Source organism: Vanessa tameamea, chromosome 14 (genome assembly GCF_037043105.1).
Source record: "Vanessa tameamea isolate UH-Manoa-2023 chromosome 14, ilVanTame1 primary haplotype, whole genome shotgun sequence".
NCBI lineage: Eukaryota > Metazoa > Arthropoda > Insecta > Lepidoptera > Nymphalidae > Vanessa > Vanessa tameamea.
The window spans coordinates 49,260-66,045 of NC_087322.1; the positions used below are offsets into that span (position 1 = coordinate 49,260).

Below are 16,786 nucleotides of genomic sequence, written 5' to 3' on the forward strand. Positions count from 1 at the left end.
GACTAAAAAAAAAGGACAATACAAATTACCTTAAGAAAACGGCAGCCGGGATACCCTGCCGTAGGCATTAGCGAGGGGTGTGGGGGGGTGAGATCATCTTCGCCCCTGAGGAGAGCTCTGCCGAGCCCCGAGCGGGGCACTGCACAGGATGCGTTATATTGACACCATCCCGCAGCCTTTCCGATCCGTACCGAGGACGGCCATCGCAATGTCTTAGTGGATAAAAATCCCACATAATCCGGTTCTCCCACCCCCAGCCCGGGTAACTTTCAGCGGTAGCATGTGAAAGCCATTCCATGACGCCCGCCGAATAGAAACGGAGATTGGAGAGTACAGCTGGTTTTTAAACGGATTGTGGATGTGTGCGTGTGGGTGTGTGGATGTGTCGCTTGAGATAAAGTTATAGAAATAATGTTTTTTTTTGTTTCATCGTACGTCTTGTTTACCACAATTATCACATGTTTTTCAAAACATAAACTAATCAGGTTCATATATAAGATACAATAGCTCTAAATACAACTGTTACTGCTCATAAAGGAATATTTCTGTCTGCCTGCAGTCGTATCACAATTGAATATGAATAGCGCAGATTTAAATTATTGACATGTTTTTTTTAATAAGCTTATCTGAAAAGCAATAATGAACTATGCGATCAATAAGAAAATTTTCTTCAGGTGGCTTCAATTTTACTGCATTGAAAGTTTCATTTTTCATAGATATTTGTTACTCAATCGTGTTGTCTGTTCCTGCGAGATAGTTTTTTTTTTGTTATTCAGAGAGAAACAAGCCAGAAGAAATTCATACTAATATTATAAATGCGAAAGTAACTGTCTGTCTGTCTGTCTCGCTTTCACGTCAAAACTACTGGACCGATTTAAATGAAATTTGGTACACAAATAGTCTAGAGCCTGAGAAAGGACATAGGCTACTTTATATTTGGAAAAAGTGCTGTAAGGGGTTGAAAAGAGGGATGAAAGTTTATAAGTTGTTGAAAGTATTGTAATTTTTAGGACTAGAAGCATAAAACTTATATTTTAGTCTGTATACTTATAAACTAACATATCATGACACTCACTAAGGAGCGAATTTTGGAAATTTCACCCCTTTAGGTGAAATAGGGGTTGAACGTTTGTATGGAAATCCGTTAGGTTTTAAGGTAGAAACAGGAAACTTTATTTTTGGGATACTGATTAAAAAGGAGTAGATACTTATTTCTGTGTTTCTGCATATTCTACCCCTACGGGGGTGAAATAAGGGTTAAAAGTTTGTATTGAAATCCGTCATTTTTAAGATAGAAACATGAAACTTTATTTTTGGGGTACTGATCAAAAATGAGTAAATACGGAATTAATTTTTTTTTTATATTCTACCACTAAGGGGGGTGAAATAAGGGTTGAATGTTTTTATTGAAGTCGTCATTTTTTAAGCTAAAAATATGAAACTCTGTTTTTGGGATACTGATTAAAAATGATTAAATATGTATTTAAGTGTTTCTAGATATTCTACCTTTAAGGGGTTAATAGGGGTTGACATTTCTTATATAGATTAGTCTGGAAGTACGTCATTTTTTAAGTTAGAAGCATGAATTTTTATTTTTGTGTTACTTATTAGGAATGACTAAATACATATTTAAGCGTATTTTGATATTCTACCTCTGAGGGGGTGAAATAAGGGATGAAAGTTTTTATGGAAATCCGTCATTTTTTTAAGTTAAAAATATGAGACTTTATTTTTGAGATACAGATTAAAAATGATTAAATACGTGTTTAACTCTTTCTAAATATTCTACCTCCAAGGGGTTTAATAAAGGTTGACATTTCTTATATAGCTTAGTCTGGAAGGCCGTCATTTTTGGAGTTAGAAGCACGAAATTTTATTTTTGGGCTACCGATCAAAAATGAGTAGATACGTATTTAAGCGTTTCTTGATATTTTAGACCTAATGGGAAAAATAGGTGTTGACATTTTGTATACAGGTAAGTCTGGAAGTCCGTCGTTATGAAGTTAGAAACTCGAAATTTTATTTTTGGGCTATCGTTTAAAAAGTTGATTCGCATTTAAGCGTTTCTTGATATTCTACCTCTGAGGGGTTGAAATAAGGATTGAGAGTTTTTATGGAAGTTAATCATTTTTTTAAGTTAAAACAATGAAACTTTATATTTGTGACATTGATTAAAAATGAGTAATTACGTAGTTAAGCGTTTTTTGATATTCTACCTCTGAGGGGGTGAAATAAGGGATGAAAGTTTTTATGGAAGTCCGTCATTTTTTTAAATCAATAACATGAAACTTTTTTTTGGGATACTGATTAAAAATGAGTAGATACGTATTTAAACATTTCTGGATATTTTACGCCTAAGGGGAGAAATAGGGGTTGACATTTCATATACAGGTTAGTCTGGAAGTCCGTCATTTTTAAAGTTAGAAGCATGAAATTTTATTTCTTGGCTACCGATTAAAAATGAGTTGATTCGCATTTAAGCGTTTTTGGATATTTTACGCCTAATAAGGGAAATTGCGTTAACATTCCGTATACAGGTTAGTCTGGAAGTCTGTCATTTTTTAAGTTAGAAGCATGAAACTTTATCTACCCTAAGGGCTGAAATACCCACCAATGTCGTATACAAAGAGATCTTAAATTTACGTAATATTTTAAGTTAATTTGTAAATATATTCATATTCTACGCGAGCGAAGCCGCGGGTAACAGCTAGTACTACAATATTCGTTCTAGGACATCATTAAGTGAAAATTTAAAATAAATAGGTATATTAACGGTTGCTTCACAGTATATTTATATACAGATGTGCATACAGAAAAATTAATAAAAATATTCCATAAAAGTTGATGTAAATACATTCATACAAGAAATAATATAAACTTGTAACCCCTACTTTCCGCTTGCATACGGTACAGAGAATGTTTTTGGGCAATAGTATACGCATATATAACAAAATAAAAATGTATACTTGTTTTTAAATATTTTTTTAAGTTGAAAATGTGATAACTCAAAAATGGTTCACTTTTGCATAATGCATATGGGAGTTAAAATTATTGCAAACAGTCACCCCTATCACCTTTTAACGGGAATACGTCGAATAACTAATAACTCTGTATGTATAATCTGTAAAGTCAACGTTTGTCAGTGTCATCAATCAAATCCCAAATGTCAGTTGACATATATTATTGACGTTTGTTGTGCAAAAATAACGTGGTAAAAACTTTCAGTGTTTTAAAGTAAAAAAAACGAAGAATTGCTATTTATTAGAGGGTGTTTGTACTAAACTAAAAGACTAACTCTAAATAAACATGAGAAACTTGTGCATGTGGCAAGTTTGTTCTAAAAAAGGATTTTGTCGCTTGCAAAATAAGTTTTGTGTCTGTTACGGTCACCATGAGGACTCTAGACTGGGAGAGATTTTCATTTGCTCACATAGACTCGTTGTCAGCAGTGTTGATTCAAGCGGTGAAGTTAGGTGGACGACAGATCTTTCAAAAATAGCATCACCAGAAAATAAACCAGTAAACATAACATTATTGAGTTTATTAAATTCTGTCAGCATTGGACTAGCAAATGGAGAACTTTTTACTGTAAGCAACTTTGGAGCGAATTGTGATTTGGTGGGCGTGTGTAATACTGGATTAGTGGTAAGTAGCAATAATACTTACTTCATTTAAGCTTTTATAGGGTTATATGCAATAATTAATTGCTCTTATTGCTTTAAAGCTCATATGAAAGTATAGTATGGTGCCATGCAATATTTCTAGTACCAGCACTTTAAAGATTCAAATACAAAGCCAGTTAAAAGTTAAAACTTACTTTAATTTTTTTTTTAGTCATGGTGGTTAATATTTACATAAAGGGCTTGTAGTCATTGATTATTTCAATATAAAGTTGGATTAGATTTCGTAGATTGGAGATTTTGGTTGGACAAACATGTTCTTTGATGTTTAATAAACTAATAAATTATAAATTTTATAAATTTAAGGCAATGGAATGGAGTCCAGATCAAGAACTATTAGTTCTAGTTACAAATGACTTGAGTGTTATTCTAATGTCCTGTACATTTGATGCAATAAATGAGTCTAATTTATTAAGTGAAGAGTTTGGTGAGAAACAGTTCATCACTGTAGGTTGGGGCAAAAAGGAGACCCAGTTTCATGGATCAGAAGGCAAACAAGCTGCTAAAATAAAAACTGAAGTAATTTCTGGTGAGATTATTTGAATTTTGCATAAGATATGATCTCTTTTCTTGAATTATATTTTAAAACTAGCTCCTCTTATTTTACAGGCAACACTGAGGTTGACGACAAAATAATTATCTCATGGCGGGGTGATGGTAGTCTATTTGCTGTAGGATTTACTATGGATGGTATTCGAAGATTCAAAGTTTTTGATAGAGAAGGGAACTTGCAATTTACTAGTGAAAAACAACAAGGCCTTGAAGCAAATCTTTCGTGGAGGCCTAGTGGAAACTTGATTGCTACAACACAGCAGCAAGGTGAACAAAAAATGATTTCTTTCTTTGAGAAAAATGGACTCAAACATGGAGAGTTTGTTATACCTATAAACTGCACGACAATAGTTGAAGATCTCCTTTGGAGCTTTGATTCAGAAATATTGACAATATTGTGTAAAGATATGGTAGAAAACATTCACAAAGTATTATTGTATACAACCAGCAACTACCACTGGTATCTAAAGCAGACTCTTGTCTTTAAGCAGGGAGTGAGCAAAATTATGTGGGATAACGACTTTGAGATGGCAAATAATAAGAAAATGCATATATTATTGCAAGATGGCCATTATTTTTCGTATACATGGATTTGGAGTAATGATCATAGTAAAGGGAAAAATGAGGATGATGATGCTGTTGTAGCTGTTATAGATGGAAAGAAAATTTTGGTTTCTGCATTTAGATATGCAGCTGTTCCCCCACCAATGGCAAATTTGGAAATAGAATTTGATTCTGAAATTAATTCTGTGCATTTTGCTCCAGAAAACTCTTCAAAATTAAACATAAATTCGTTTGTTGTAATGACTTCTAAAAGTCTGGTGTTTGTAGAGCAAACTAATAGAAAACCTCTACAATATGATATATCTAAAAGCATAGCTTTTGATGAAAGCTATTTTTCATTTCCACATTACAATTGGCATTTGTTAGATAATGAAACCCTTTTGTGTGTCACAGTTGACAGTGATAACTGTTATGAAATAATTCAATATAAAGTATCAAAAGGAAGTATAGCGAAACAACATACACAACCCTTGCCTTCAGCAGTATCAAGAATCCAATGTCATCCAAAAATTGAATCTGCAGTGTTTTTGCAATTGGATTCTGGAGATATTTTGGAATATTGCTCTGATGGGACTATTACTCCCCAAGAGGTTTCATTTCCAGAAGCCTGTCCAAAATTTAGTGCTGTAGTGGTGGATAATAACATCTATTTCCTTGGGTTATCGCATAAAGGTTGTTTATATTTGATGGATGAGATGGTCATTAACAATATCAGTTCTTTCTTTGTCCACTCTGACTATTTATTGCTGACCACATTGAAACATTTGCTACTTTGTGTGGAGCTTACAAAGGTAGGACTTGGCAATATAGCATCTTTTGACAGAATGGAAAATATATACAAAAGAAAAATAGAAAGAGGGGCAAAATTGGTAATTTCTGTACCAAAAGATATTCGGACTGTTTTCCAAATGCCTAGAGGAAACTTGGAGACAATCCAACCACGGCCCTTATCACTCAAAATAATTGGAGAATATCTAGATTCAAACAAATATTTTGAGGCTTTTGATTTAATGAGGAAACAAAGAATAAATCTCAATTTAATATATGACCATAATCCTAACCTTTTTATACAAAATATTGATGTCTTTCTTAATACTATAAAAAACAATTCTTGGCTTAGTTTATTCCTGTCAGACCTTGATAATGTAGATGTAACAAAAACAATGTATTCAAGCAGCTACACTTATGGTGAAAGTATCTCAGAAGAAAACGTTCAGAAAAAGGTGCAATTTATATGTGATCTTGTAAGGTTACATTTAGCCAATGCATCAGACAGTGCCAATAGAGTGTTACCATTGCTGACAACATTTGTCAAGAAAAATACCGTGAGTGATTTAGAGGAAGCACTTATCCTCATAAAAGAACTTAAAAACCAAGAATCTGATGGAACAAAGCTTCCAGTCACATCTGACGAAGCACTGAAATACCTACTGTACATGGTGAACGTAGATAATTTGTTTGATGTAGCACTAGGAATGTATAACTTCGACCTCGTGTTGTTAGTTGCAAACAAATCACAGAAGGATCCAAAAGAGTACATTTCTATGCTCAATGATTTAAATGAAATGGATGAAGATTATAGAAAATATACAATCAATAAGCATTTAAAAAGATTTGATAGAGCCGTCCAATGTCTTGCAAAATGTGGGCCAAGCAAATATGGAGAATTAAAGACATTTGTCAAGTATAACAGTTTGTACAGGACGGCTTTAGCACTCTTTTTTGTTGAAGATGAAATATATCAACAAATATCAGATGACTTTGGACTGTATCTCAAGTTAAAAAAGCAATATATAGAAGCTGGTATCATTTATGAAAGAGCAAGAAGAAATGAAAAAGCTATTGAATGTTACAAGGAGGCTTTAGAATGGGAATTGGCATTGAAACTAGCAGAACGGAAACCGAGAAAGGAGTTCAAACAATTATGTTGGTAAGGGTTATTTTCATGGCCTTCTCTGTTCTTGCATTAAATTTATTAATAAGAAACTAGCATTATTTTTTTAATGTTCAGGGATCTTGCTAATATGTTGAAAGATGAAAAGAGATTTAAGGAAGCTGTCTTAATTTTGGAACAATTTTCTGAAGATAGTGAAGATATAATTAATTTTGCTGTTGAATGTGGACAATACAGAACTGCTCTGAGAATGTGTTCAAAGTTTAATCATTCTGATTTCAAAGGTTTGGTTTTCATGTATAAATCATTATTTAGTGTTATTATTTTGTATCTATTATGAATTATTTTTTAGATATGAAACTATTGCCATCATTAATCGGAGAATACAAGTCTGTGAAGGACTTGTTACAAACAAATGGGACTAATTTCATTAAGTATAGGAATCGTCTCAAAATTGTTAGGGAAATTAAAAATAAAAAGGCTCAAGATGAATATGATGCACCAAATGCTTACAAAGATAGTGATTTATATTCTGATGCTGGAAGTACGATCGCATCTTCTTCGGGATCGGGGTACTGTATGCCTTATATCTTAATTTAATGAAAGAATAAATTATGTTTAATTTCAATATTTTTCTTTCTTTTCGGAAAAATATTTTTTATGAATAGCTATTTTTTTTTATTAAAAAGTTATTTATATTATAACCAGGAAATCATTTCGGTCAAGTAAAAATAGAAGAAAACATGAGCGCAAAGTCGCATCACTTAAAGAGGGATCACAATATGAGGATACTGCTCTAGTTCTAGCTCTACACAGTCTCGTTACCTCCACATATGAACTACGACCACACGTAAAGGAAGTAAACATAGCCTTGTCATGTTTTAATAAAGATGACGAAGCTTCCATTCTCCAGGTAATTTCATTATTATAAACTTGATCGTGAAAGTTTGATTAAACACTCAGTAAAGCCTATTAGCATTTAATTAAGCTTATTCTTGGCGTGTTTGTTGATCTATTTTGCTATCACAATAATGATCAAATCATTTTCCTTTCGATTTAAATGTTGGTATATATTTTTACTTATAAAACACAACTTTCTGTTTTAATCAGTTCTGCATAACATAGTATAAAACAAAGTTGCTTACCGCTGCCTGCCCTTGTGTATGCTTAGATCTTTAAAATTACACGACGAATTTTCAAGATTCAAGAGGAAGGTATAATGTATATGCATATATATGTATAATACATGCTCAATATAGTAGAGAAACACTGATAACATTTTAGAGGTTTCTGAAGTAATGTCGTAAATAAACACATTTTTTTGAGCTTACGTTGCAAACGCTCGTTGAACCTTACGAGATAGATCAAAATATGGTTCAAAATGTTATTGCAAACACAACTATTTATTATATAATGTTTACTCTTGTATATTTATTTAGTCAAACCTGGAGAAGTTATTAAAAGAAATGAAAGACAGCTTAAAACAGATCTGGAGCAATGAATTCACTTTGGAAGCAACAAATGCGGCAATCGCTGCAGACAATGTCCCAGAAGGCGGCGGCCTCATACCGCAAGGCATGGCGACCCTGGGTAAGCTCGAATACAGGGTCATGTGGTACTCTTTGTGCCTAACAGTTTGTTTTTGTATCTTATGTAGAAATTAAATAATATTGTGATAGTGGTAAAACTAAAAATATGATTTTCGTAATTAAATTACTTGGTGGTAGGGCTTTGTGCAATCTCGTATGAGTACGTACCACCCATTCAGCAGATATTCTACCACCATACACTAGTACTCAGTATTGTTCTGTTTCGGTTTGAAGGGTGAGTGAGCCAGTGTAACTACAGGCACAAGGGACATAACATCTCAGTTCCCAAGGTTGCTGGCGTATGCCTGATGTAAGAAATGGTTAATGTTTCTTACAGCGTTATTGTCGGTGTCGGTGGTGACACTTGCGATCGGGCTGCGATCTATGTCATAATAAAATAAAAAAATGTTTAAAAATGGATCCAATTAATAAAGTATCATCTTAAATCTTGGTTTATTTGTATTTTTCTTTGATTTTTATTTGATATTTCTTTGATTCAATAATTAAACAACAGAAACACTCATGGATAAGAAATAAGGTCTCCATAAAAGTTCAAAATTTTGTTTTTCAGAACCTCATCTTAGAATAGCTCCTGTAATACAAGATTTGAAGTGGAGACTAGATGGATTAAATAATTTATAAACACATATTGAATGAGTTCATTTTGTTATGTATAGATGTTCTATATAATATATAAGGTAATACATTAGTTGCTTTTTCATTTGATATTTTCCTATAATGATTCATTAACTGTGCTACTCCAGCACATATATATATCAATAATCTGCTGCATATATATATATATATATGCAGCAGATTTTCAATTTACGAGGTTTTGTTTGATTCGTGTTAAGTCAGTCATAAACAAAAGTTATCACAAAAAAAACTCAGTGTTGCTAAACTAGACATGAACCTGCATCCCTGGGTAAAATCCATATATTTAATCTCGGTAGAATAACTGCAAAATGCAACTTTTCAGGAAAGACATGATTTCGTGGATCTCCTTTGGATACCGAACTAAACTAATACTGGAATTAGATCTATATCAAATCTTTAGAGATATTTACAAAACATGAAGTAGTTCAAAATTAATTTATTTCATTCCCTGTGCATCCTGACCAGTTAAATATTGCAACCTTCACTTATCATTTCATATCATTAATTAAGTTTATATTGCAAAATATTTTAATATTATTAAAGACTTAATTTTGTGTTCCAATAAAACCATGATATGGTTATCGACACTAGTTTAAAAACCTTTGAACTAAAAGCTTCGTTTAAATGTTGGTGTAACAAAAAACTGATGAAAAGCTAAGAACTAACAAAAATGGATTGTTGGATTGAATAGTGACATAAATAAATTATATAACCCCAGTGAGTAACTAATTTTTATGAAAACTTTTATTGTGTACAAGTAAATGAAAATTAAAGCAATTACAGGCAAAAATATTTTCAGGAGATCAACATTGATGAGCTTATTAAAATAAAAGTAGGCTAAATAGGTACACGGAGTATATCGCGAACGAAGCACGAAAAATAGGACCAAATACAATGCGCACTTTTGGAGGAGGCCTTCACCTGAAGATGGATTCTTGCATTGTTAAAAAACTATAATATAAGAAAACTTAGAAATATGATGGATGATGATAACTATGACGCTGACCTATACTTTTTATTGTGTATATTTGTTGTACTGCTTGTTGGTTTTGACAATTAATTAAAATATACGAAAATAATTAGCATTTATTTGTTTACAAAATTAGACTTAATAATAAATAATGTTACTGAATAATATACAAAATATAATCATTTCATAAAGCACTTAGGAGAACAAAAGTAACACTCGAAACCGACAGCACAACTATGATTATTATTAAAGACTACAACTCTATACAAATCCTTTAGTTGAAATTCTTTGATAATAAAATAAGAGTGATTTAAAACTGACTTACCACATACACATATATTGGCATTATCTAACAACTCAACCAATGTCCGAGGTATTATGTTGGGTGCATAGAATAATTTCTTGTTTAAAACTACCTTAGAAGCAATATGTACTAAGCTGTTTACGTAAAATTCCCATTGAGAGTAATTGCCAGTTTTCAAAGTACCATTTCCGGGCACAAACATGTTTGCTGATAAATCTATATAATCAAGTCGGCATTGCATCAGTCCACATGGCAAGGACTGCAAACTATTTTGTGATACCGTTAAATACCTGTAAATATATTTAAAAAAAAGAACATGCTTTACGTAGATGGAAATTTTATTTAAATAAGTATTCAATTAATTTATAATTTTGTAGAATAAAATTCTCTAGGAAACCTGTAAAGAATATCTAATTGATCCATACTCCAATTAACAAAGAATGGTTTTCTTATTATTCAAACAGGCTAAGTGCCAAATGTATTATTAATTTATTATAAATTAATTTTTTTTTTAAATAATGGAACATTGACGCCTACCTCAAAGTGTTGATACGTCCCAAGGAAGCAGGCAGTCTCTTTAAATTATTGTTATCTATCTTTAAAGTTATTAAATTTTGCAATTTCCAAATACTTTTTGGTAGTTCTTTTATTTTATTGCCACTTAGATCTAAAAGCTTAAGCTTTTTAGTTATCTGTAAATTACAAATATAACACACTTAATAATTATTGTTTTCATTAAAATAAAAAAAACAATAAGCTTTTGCCATTATAAAATATCCTTACCTGAACACCTAAAAGCCACCTCCAGTCTATCTGATCTTTCACTCCGAGACAATTATTTGCTAAATACAGCTCAGAAATGCTTGGTAATCTTCCTGTAAAGTACAGTATATGAATTAAACAAGATATTTGTACCATACTATCATAATTTATTTATTTTAAATACTTACCGAACTCTGGAGGTATCTTTTCAATTTCATTATTACTTAAATCAAGAACAACTAAATGGCTAAGTAATAAAATATCTCGTCGAAAGTTGCATAATTTGAGTCCAACAATATGTAAAGATTCTAACGTTCTCGGCAGACCCTTAGCAGGAAATTCGGACCGATCATGAATAGTTAATTTTGTTGGGGCAATATTATTTGCTGTTATTGCGAGTGAAGATAAATTTGAGAGTTTTAGGTCTTTTGTATCTCCGGTAATACACGATTTAAGTAGTCTCATAAAACTTTTAAGCTGTATAACTTCACATTTTATACATAAGTCATGAGGTGGCTCTTCAAACCTTATAGTAGCTTTACCTTCATTTATACACTTTACAAACACTTGTTTGATAGATTTCAATTTATATTTCGTGCCATTTTTATTATTCGAAGAAAAGTGCAATATAAAGTATTCATTTTCATTTTTCGGTTCTTTTCCTAGAGCTAACGTAGACTTTAAATATTTGCCATTAGACCTTATATTTAAACTGCTATGTACTCTATTAATAACTTCAATTTGACATTGTAATTTCATATCTTTTTTTTTAATTAATATTTTCGAGTTCTATCATTTTAGGATTAATAATGTTTTTTATGAAAAGCTGAGTTGAGATTACCACAACTATCAACAAATTTAGATCAACTAGAAATAAAACTATAACTAACGTTTAACTTGACATTTAATAAGCCCGCGAAAAGTTATGACAATTAACAAACATCAAAACAAAACCATAGCTTTTATTCTCTACTTTTCGAAAAGGAATCACAAGCTTTTGGTAATCTATCTGTATTAATAATCTATGTGTATTCTAATATAACAAATAAAATATATCTCCTTATACTCGCAAATGTTAAAACTTTTAATTCAGTTTATAATTGAGTACACGACTTTTTAGTTCAATTTAATAACATTTAAATTATGAGTATTCTTTGTTTAAAGTTATTTTAATACGATGTAGATTTTAATCGTTCTTTTTTATTTCTCTATAGGTTTTTTTTAAAAATTTTTTTAGTAATTAATGAATTACTTATATTCCTATTTACCCTTCCTTCTAAGCTTATCATTTGTGTTGAGAGTGGGGAGGACAATCGCCCAAGGAGTTAGGATCAATCCTGCGACTTTTTAGATAGCTAGGTGGCCCATAGGTCATTGCGCTATTGATGCTTGAATTATATTTAACGCTATTTATAGATAGTAAATCATAGAAACATTTCTTCAATAAATATATATATAAAATTATTTAATTATTTTTATCGAACATTAGTTGTGAAATCGGGAGTATCGGTAGGTAAATTTGCGCTTGGCAGGAAATAATACATATGGAGCGAACAGTATAAAAAAATTATATAAACAAATTGTTGGAATAAAAAAAACTCATAAAACTGTTAATAAAAATGTCTAAGTTTTAAATAAAAAATAATTTATTAAGTAGTAATAGAAGGGAAGGTGGGTAAAACAAGAAAATTAGACCTTCTACACCAAAAAGTTAAAAATCTACATTGGCAGTGCTGTCGAATTTATGAAATATTGCTGTCTCGCTTCATTGGCAAAAGCTATCTCATTCTTACAATTTACAATTTGTTATTTACATAAAGTAATAATAATAAATTGAAAATAAAAATAATTTTTAATCGACAATCTTAAAATTAACAGGTATAAATAAATATATTGATACGTGCTGTGCTTTAAGTAGGAAAGATATGGAGATTGTTGCGCGATACAATAATATTAATGTGAAATGTTTCTTCAAAATTATTGTTATGAAAGCAAAAACAGTGTATACATTGTTTATTTTTGTGTAAATGGTTCATATTTTGTTCTGTATACTTAATTATTGTATTTTACTTATTCAGTTTTTGTCGAAAAATGGCTGCCCTTGTCGTACAATCCCGCTTTGCCGGTCTCAAAATAGAAGATGACGATCATCCCACTATTGATAATCAAAAGTCCAAGAAGACTAAAACGAATTCAGTTAAAAAATTAGAGACTCCCAAGAAACCTAAGAGCATGAATATCAAAAACCAGGTAATAGATTCTAGGTGTTCTTAGTTCTTATTTGAATATCCTTAAAAATCGATATTTTTAACGCTAACATATTTTTAAAGACGGTACCAAGCAAGAAGCGCAAGAATAAGCCTGTGGAAGCCACAACTGAACAATGGGAGATGTGGAAGCAAAAGGATGAAGAGATTGTTGATGGCAACTTCGAAACACAACTTCAAGAGGTGAACTGAATTAAATTATTAAAAAGACGATCTTTTTAATTATGTGCCGATATTAACTCTTGACATCTACGTTTTGAGAACTAACTTGAATCCTGTTTGAACAAATTGTATTCTTCATACACTGCAGTCGCCTATTATATTAGGCACTTTTTGAAACTCAGTTTGCAGACAGTAGTCTTTGTTTTTATTTAGTTTTAGCTAAGTCAATTGTTGCATATGTTTGATTAAGTCACTACTAAATACTTTCATGTTTTAAGATTATATTTACATTTACAATTAAACATGTTTATCATTTATAAATTGTAAAAAAAATATAACTTAACATTTAACTAGAAAGTTGTCTGTAAAGAAACATTACAATAATGTCTGAAAAAGTGTAATTAAAAGACTTACTTAAAATATCTTTCTTGTAATTTTCAGGCAATTCTCCTATCTAAGCTCGATTATGAAGAGAAAAAAGATGTATACAAGCAGTTCAAGAAAGAAGCTGACTTAGAAAAAAAGTCGGAAGATCAATCTCGACCAGGCAATAGGAAACAGAAAAAGAAAAATGTTATGAGTCTAGAACAGTTTAATGAGATGGTGACTAATGCTGATGAACCAAACTGTGAGTTCATTATGAATGCCATACCTTATTAGAAAAAGATTTTACTCAGTAGACGACTGCAATTGATTTTCATTACAATAACCAACATGGAACATATTATTCTGGATTGTTGCTCTTTGACTGTATGTTTTCTGGGGAGGTCTGCAAAGCCTAGAAAAACTTGTAAAAATTTGTTTTTGCTTACAATTCTGTTATTTTTGCCCATTTTCAATGTTGCTTCAAATTTATCATATTTATGATCCATTTTGTTATAATTGAATAACTTTTTAGTTATGAACGTCACTACTAAGAGTCCACTGGAAGATCAGAAACTCATCGATAAAGATACTAAGTTTTTCGATAGAGTCGAAGATGATACAAAGAATGAACTGTTAAAAGACAAAATCATAGCAAGGGTCCGGCATCAGACTGTGCCTGACGAGGTCATCACACGAATACAGTTTGCCGAAGCATTGGAGAGAAAAGATAAAGAAATATTGACTTTAACCCAGGAGGTAAAGAGTTTGAAAGCAGAGCTCCTAACAGTCAAATCGCGAAATAAAAAGCTATGTAATATACTCGGCCAGGGTGAGAGTAAGTTTACCGCTACATTATGTACTCACTATAAAATAGAGATCCATAATCATTTTCTGTTTACAAAATGCAACAATATAAGTTGTAAATAATGCTAGTGCTTTTAAAGAATATATCTGTTTACAGATATCTCATGTGTTTTTTTTTCTATAGTGAAAGATAAGGCAGAAATTTTGGTCGAGGTGGAGAGACTACGAGCTGTCCAGTCGGAATTAACATCAGAACTTGCTTCTCTCCATACTGATTTGGAGAAGGAACGGTCTAAGAATGCAGATCCACGGGCTAAAGATAAGGTGAGATGGGTTAGTGGAACATTACATTTTCTGTCTTATCAAATAAATAATGTTCTTGTTATGATGAAAGTATATTTAATTCAGTGATATTTCAGAAATATCCTACGAAAAAGAAAAATATTCGGTTTGATGTGTCATCAGAAGCAATTTTATCAAAAGAGATTAATTCAGAAACATTTTAGATACTCGGAAAGACTTGTTTTATTTGAAGTAATAAAGATTAAAATATGTGCGGGCCTTTGATTTTTTTGTAAATAGAGTGTTTTTCAATTTTCAGAAGAAAAGAGGGGCGAATGGGGACAAGGACAAATAGCCGTTAAAGCTGTTCGGTCCGTTCGAAGCCTAGACGTTATATGGTACTATACATTCGTTAGCTCTCTAAGTGTCTATACTTATTTAAATGGTCAATTTTATATTGATTAAGTACGTGTTTTTCGTTTAATCATCCTAAGAACAAAATATGCTACGAAGGGCTGCTTCAGTGGGAGATATTGCGATACTTTCGTTTTTTTTATTTATATAAATTTAATTTGTTGACTATTATTAGAATTTTATTACTTCTTAAATGTCGAGTCCTCAAATACAATCCGAAGTTTTCTCTGTCGCGTGTCGAGCACTTCCGCCATCCGTAGGCGAGTAGGAGAACCTTCGTCAAGATCTTTTCGATGTGGTAGATGTATTCCGTGAGAGCCGCTCTTGGCGGCTCGACCTTAACGATACTTGTCGTCTGTAAGCCATTAGTTTGTAATTTGTGTAAAATTCGACACAACTGACATTCCTCAATGTGTACCGTGCTGTGCTGTGCTGTGCTGTGCTGTGCTGTGCCGTGCCGTACTGTACTGTAAGCATTCAAGTTGTGATTCCGACTTTCTATAGATCTCTGTACTTGCTCTGTGATTTTGTAACTTGTATTTTTTTATATTACTTTATATTGATAATTATAGATGTCACAATGTTTTTAGTTATAAATAAACTAAAATTAAAAGCTATGATTGTATAATGTTTTTGTTTAATGCGTGCGCTTTGACTTTAATTCATTCTCTTCGTGACGTCGTTGACACGTCTAGTCCGCCGGTCTACTCCATGAACGTTAGGTATTTACCGAATACCTAACGTTTATCGATAACGTTAACGTTAACGTTTATCAATATGATTTGTATTATAATTTATATTCTGTATGATAATTACTGTGTGGTCTCCTGTCCTGTCGAATTGTAAGAGTAGAGGGAACGTGCGCGTGTGCGTGAGCACTCCGCACACTCTTCCGTATAAATCTGGTCTTGGAGGGTGACGTCAGTGGCTTCAGGTGACCCAAAACACATAATTATTATTGTATGATATTACGCGTCGAATAAAACTGGGTTAGAGTCGATATGACCCTTTGATTGAAAAGATATGCGAGTCCTAACATCGTCTCACAGGAGACTGATACCCGCATCAGTACGTCAATCAGGTAATCTTGCGACTCGGTCTTGTGCTTTTGTTGTCTTTTATCAATATTGTCGTTCATTTTAAGACATACTTGCGTTTATTAATTATCAAGACATTAAAGCTAATTAAGATTTATGGTTGATTGTTATAACACAAACTGAGAGGCCCTGGTAGCAATTAGACGCAAAAAATCTAAGCATACTTTATTGTAGTAGGTACACTCTTGCAAGCAGTTTTAAATCGACATTTTAAAACACTAAATTTAATGTAAAACTACCAGCGGTTTGAAATGTAGATTCAATCGAGAAGAACCGACAAGAAATTTCCTAACGAGCTTTAGGAAGCAGCAGTTGTGATTAAAAAAATGGAGTTCAACGCAGATACTATCCTAAGTTTACACTACTTGATTTTTATTTGCTTGCATTTCTTCAGAAATTATGTCGCAATGTTTTTTTTCGTG

At 32.0% G+C, this 16,786-nt stretch overlaps 3 protein-coding genes across 6 annotated transcripts; 2 read left to right on the forward strand and 1 right to left on the reverse strand.

Annotated features, from left to right (window-relative positions):
* The first annotated feature begins 3,197 nt into the window (after positions 1–3,197).
* On the forward strand, positions 3,198–8,980 carry LOC113398632 (putative elongator complex protein 1). The gene is made up of 8 exons (XM_026637481.2): positions 3,198–3,645; positions 3,987–4,209; positions 4,290–6,726; positions 6,808–6,974; positions 7,043–7,262; positions 7,399–7,603; positions 8,130–8,280; positions 8,851–8,980. The coding sequence occupies exons 1-8, from the start codon at positions 3,307–3,309 to the stop codon at positions 8,919–8,921; spliced, it is 3,813 nt and encodes a 1,270-aa protein (XP_026493266.2). The 5' UTR covers positions 3,198–3,306; the 3' UTR covers positions 8,922–8,980.
* A 1,027-nt stretch (positions 8,981–10,007) lies between these two features.
* Positions 10,008–11,832, reverse strand: LOC113398634 (leucine-rich repeat protein 1). Its single transcript, XM_026637483.2, has 4 exons — positions 11,161–11,832; positions 10,994–11,085; positions 10,748–10,902; positions 10,008–10,500 (listed from the first exon to the last, which is right to left on the reverse strand). Exons 1-4 carry the CDS (start codon positions 11,729–11,731, stop codon positions 10,086–10,088), a joined length of 1,233 nt encoding a protein of 410 aa, XP_026493268.1. The 5' UTR covers positions 11,732–11,832; the 3' UTR covers positions 10,008–10,085.
* An 862-nt stretch (positions 11,833–12,694) lies between these two features.
* LOC113398676 (G kinase-anchoring protein 1-like) lies at positions 12,695–15,895 on the forward strand. Of its 4 annotated transcripts, XR_010309341.1 has the most exons (8): positions 12,696–12,850; positions 13,051–13,222; positions 13,303–13,422; positions 13,843–14,029; positions 14,300–14,602; positions 14,756–14,895; positions 15,173–15,706; positions 15,742–15,895. XR_010309341.1 is itself a non-coding variant. In XM_026637535.2 (7 exons), the coding sequence occupies exons 2-7, from the start codon at positions 13,064–13,066 to the stop codon at positions 15,075–15,077; spliced, it is 996 nt and encodes a 331-aa protein (XP_026493320.1). In that variant the 5' UTR covers positions 12,695–12,850; positions 13,051–13,063; the 3' UTR covers positions 15,078–15,125. The 4 variants fall into 4 exon arrangements, 3 of the variants coding, with proteins under 3 accessions (XP_026493320.1, XP_026493322.1, XP_026493321.1); XM_026637535.2 differs by lacking the exons at positions 15,173–15,706; positions 15,742–15,895 and adding an exon at positions 14,991–15,125 and having other exon boundaries at positions 12,695–12,850; XM_026637537.2 differs by having other exon boundaries at positions 15,173–15,895.
* Positions 15,896–16,786: the final 891 nt, after the last annotated feature.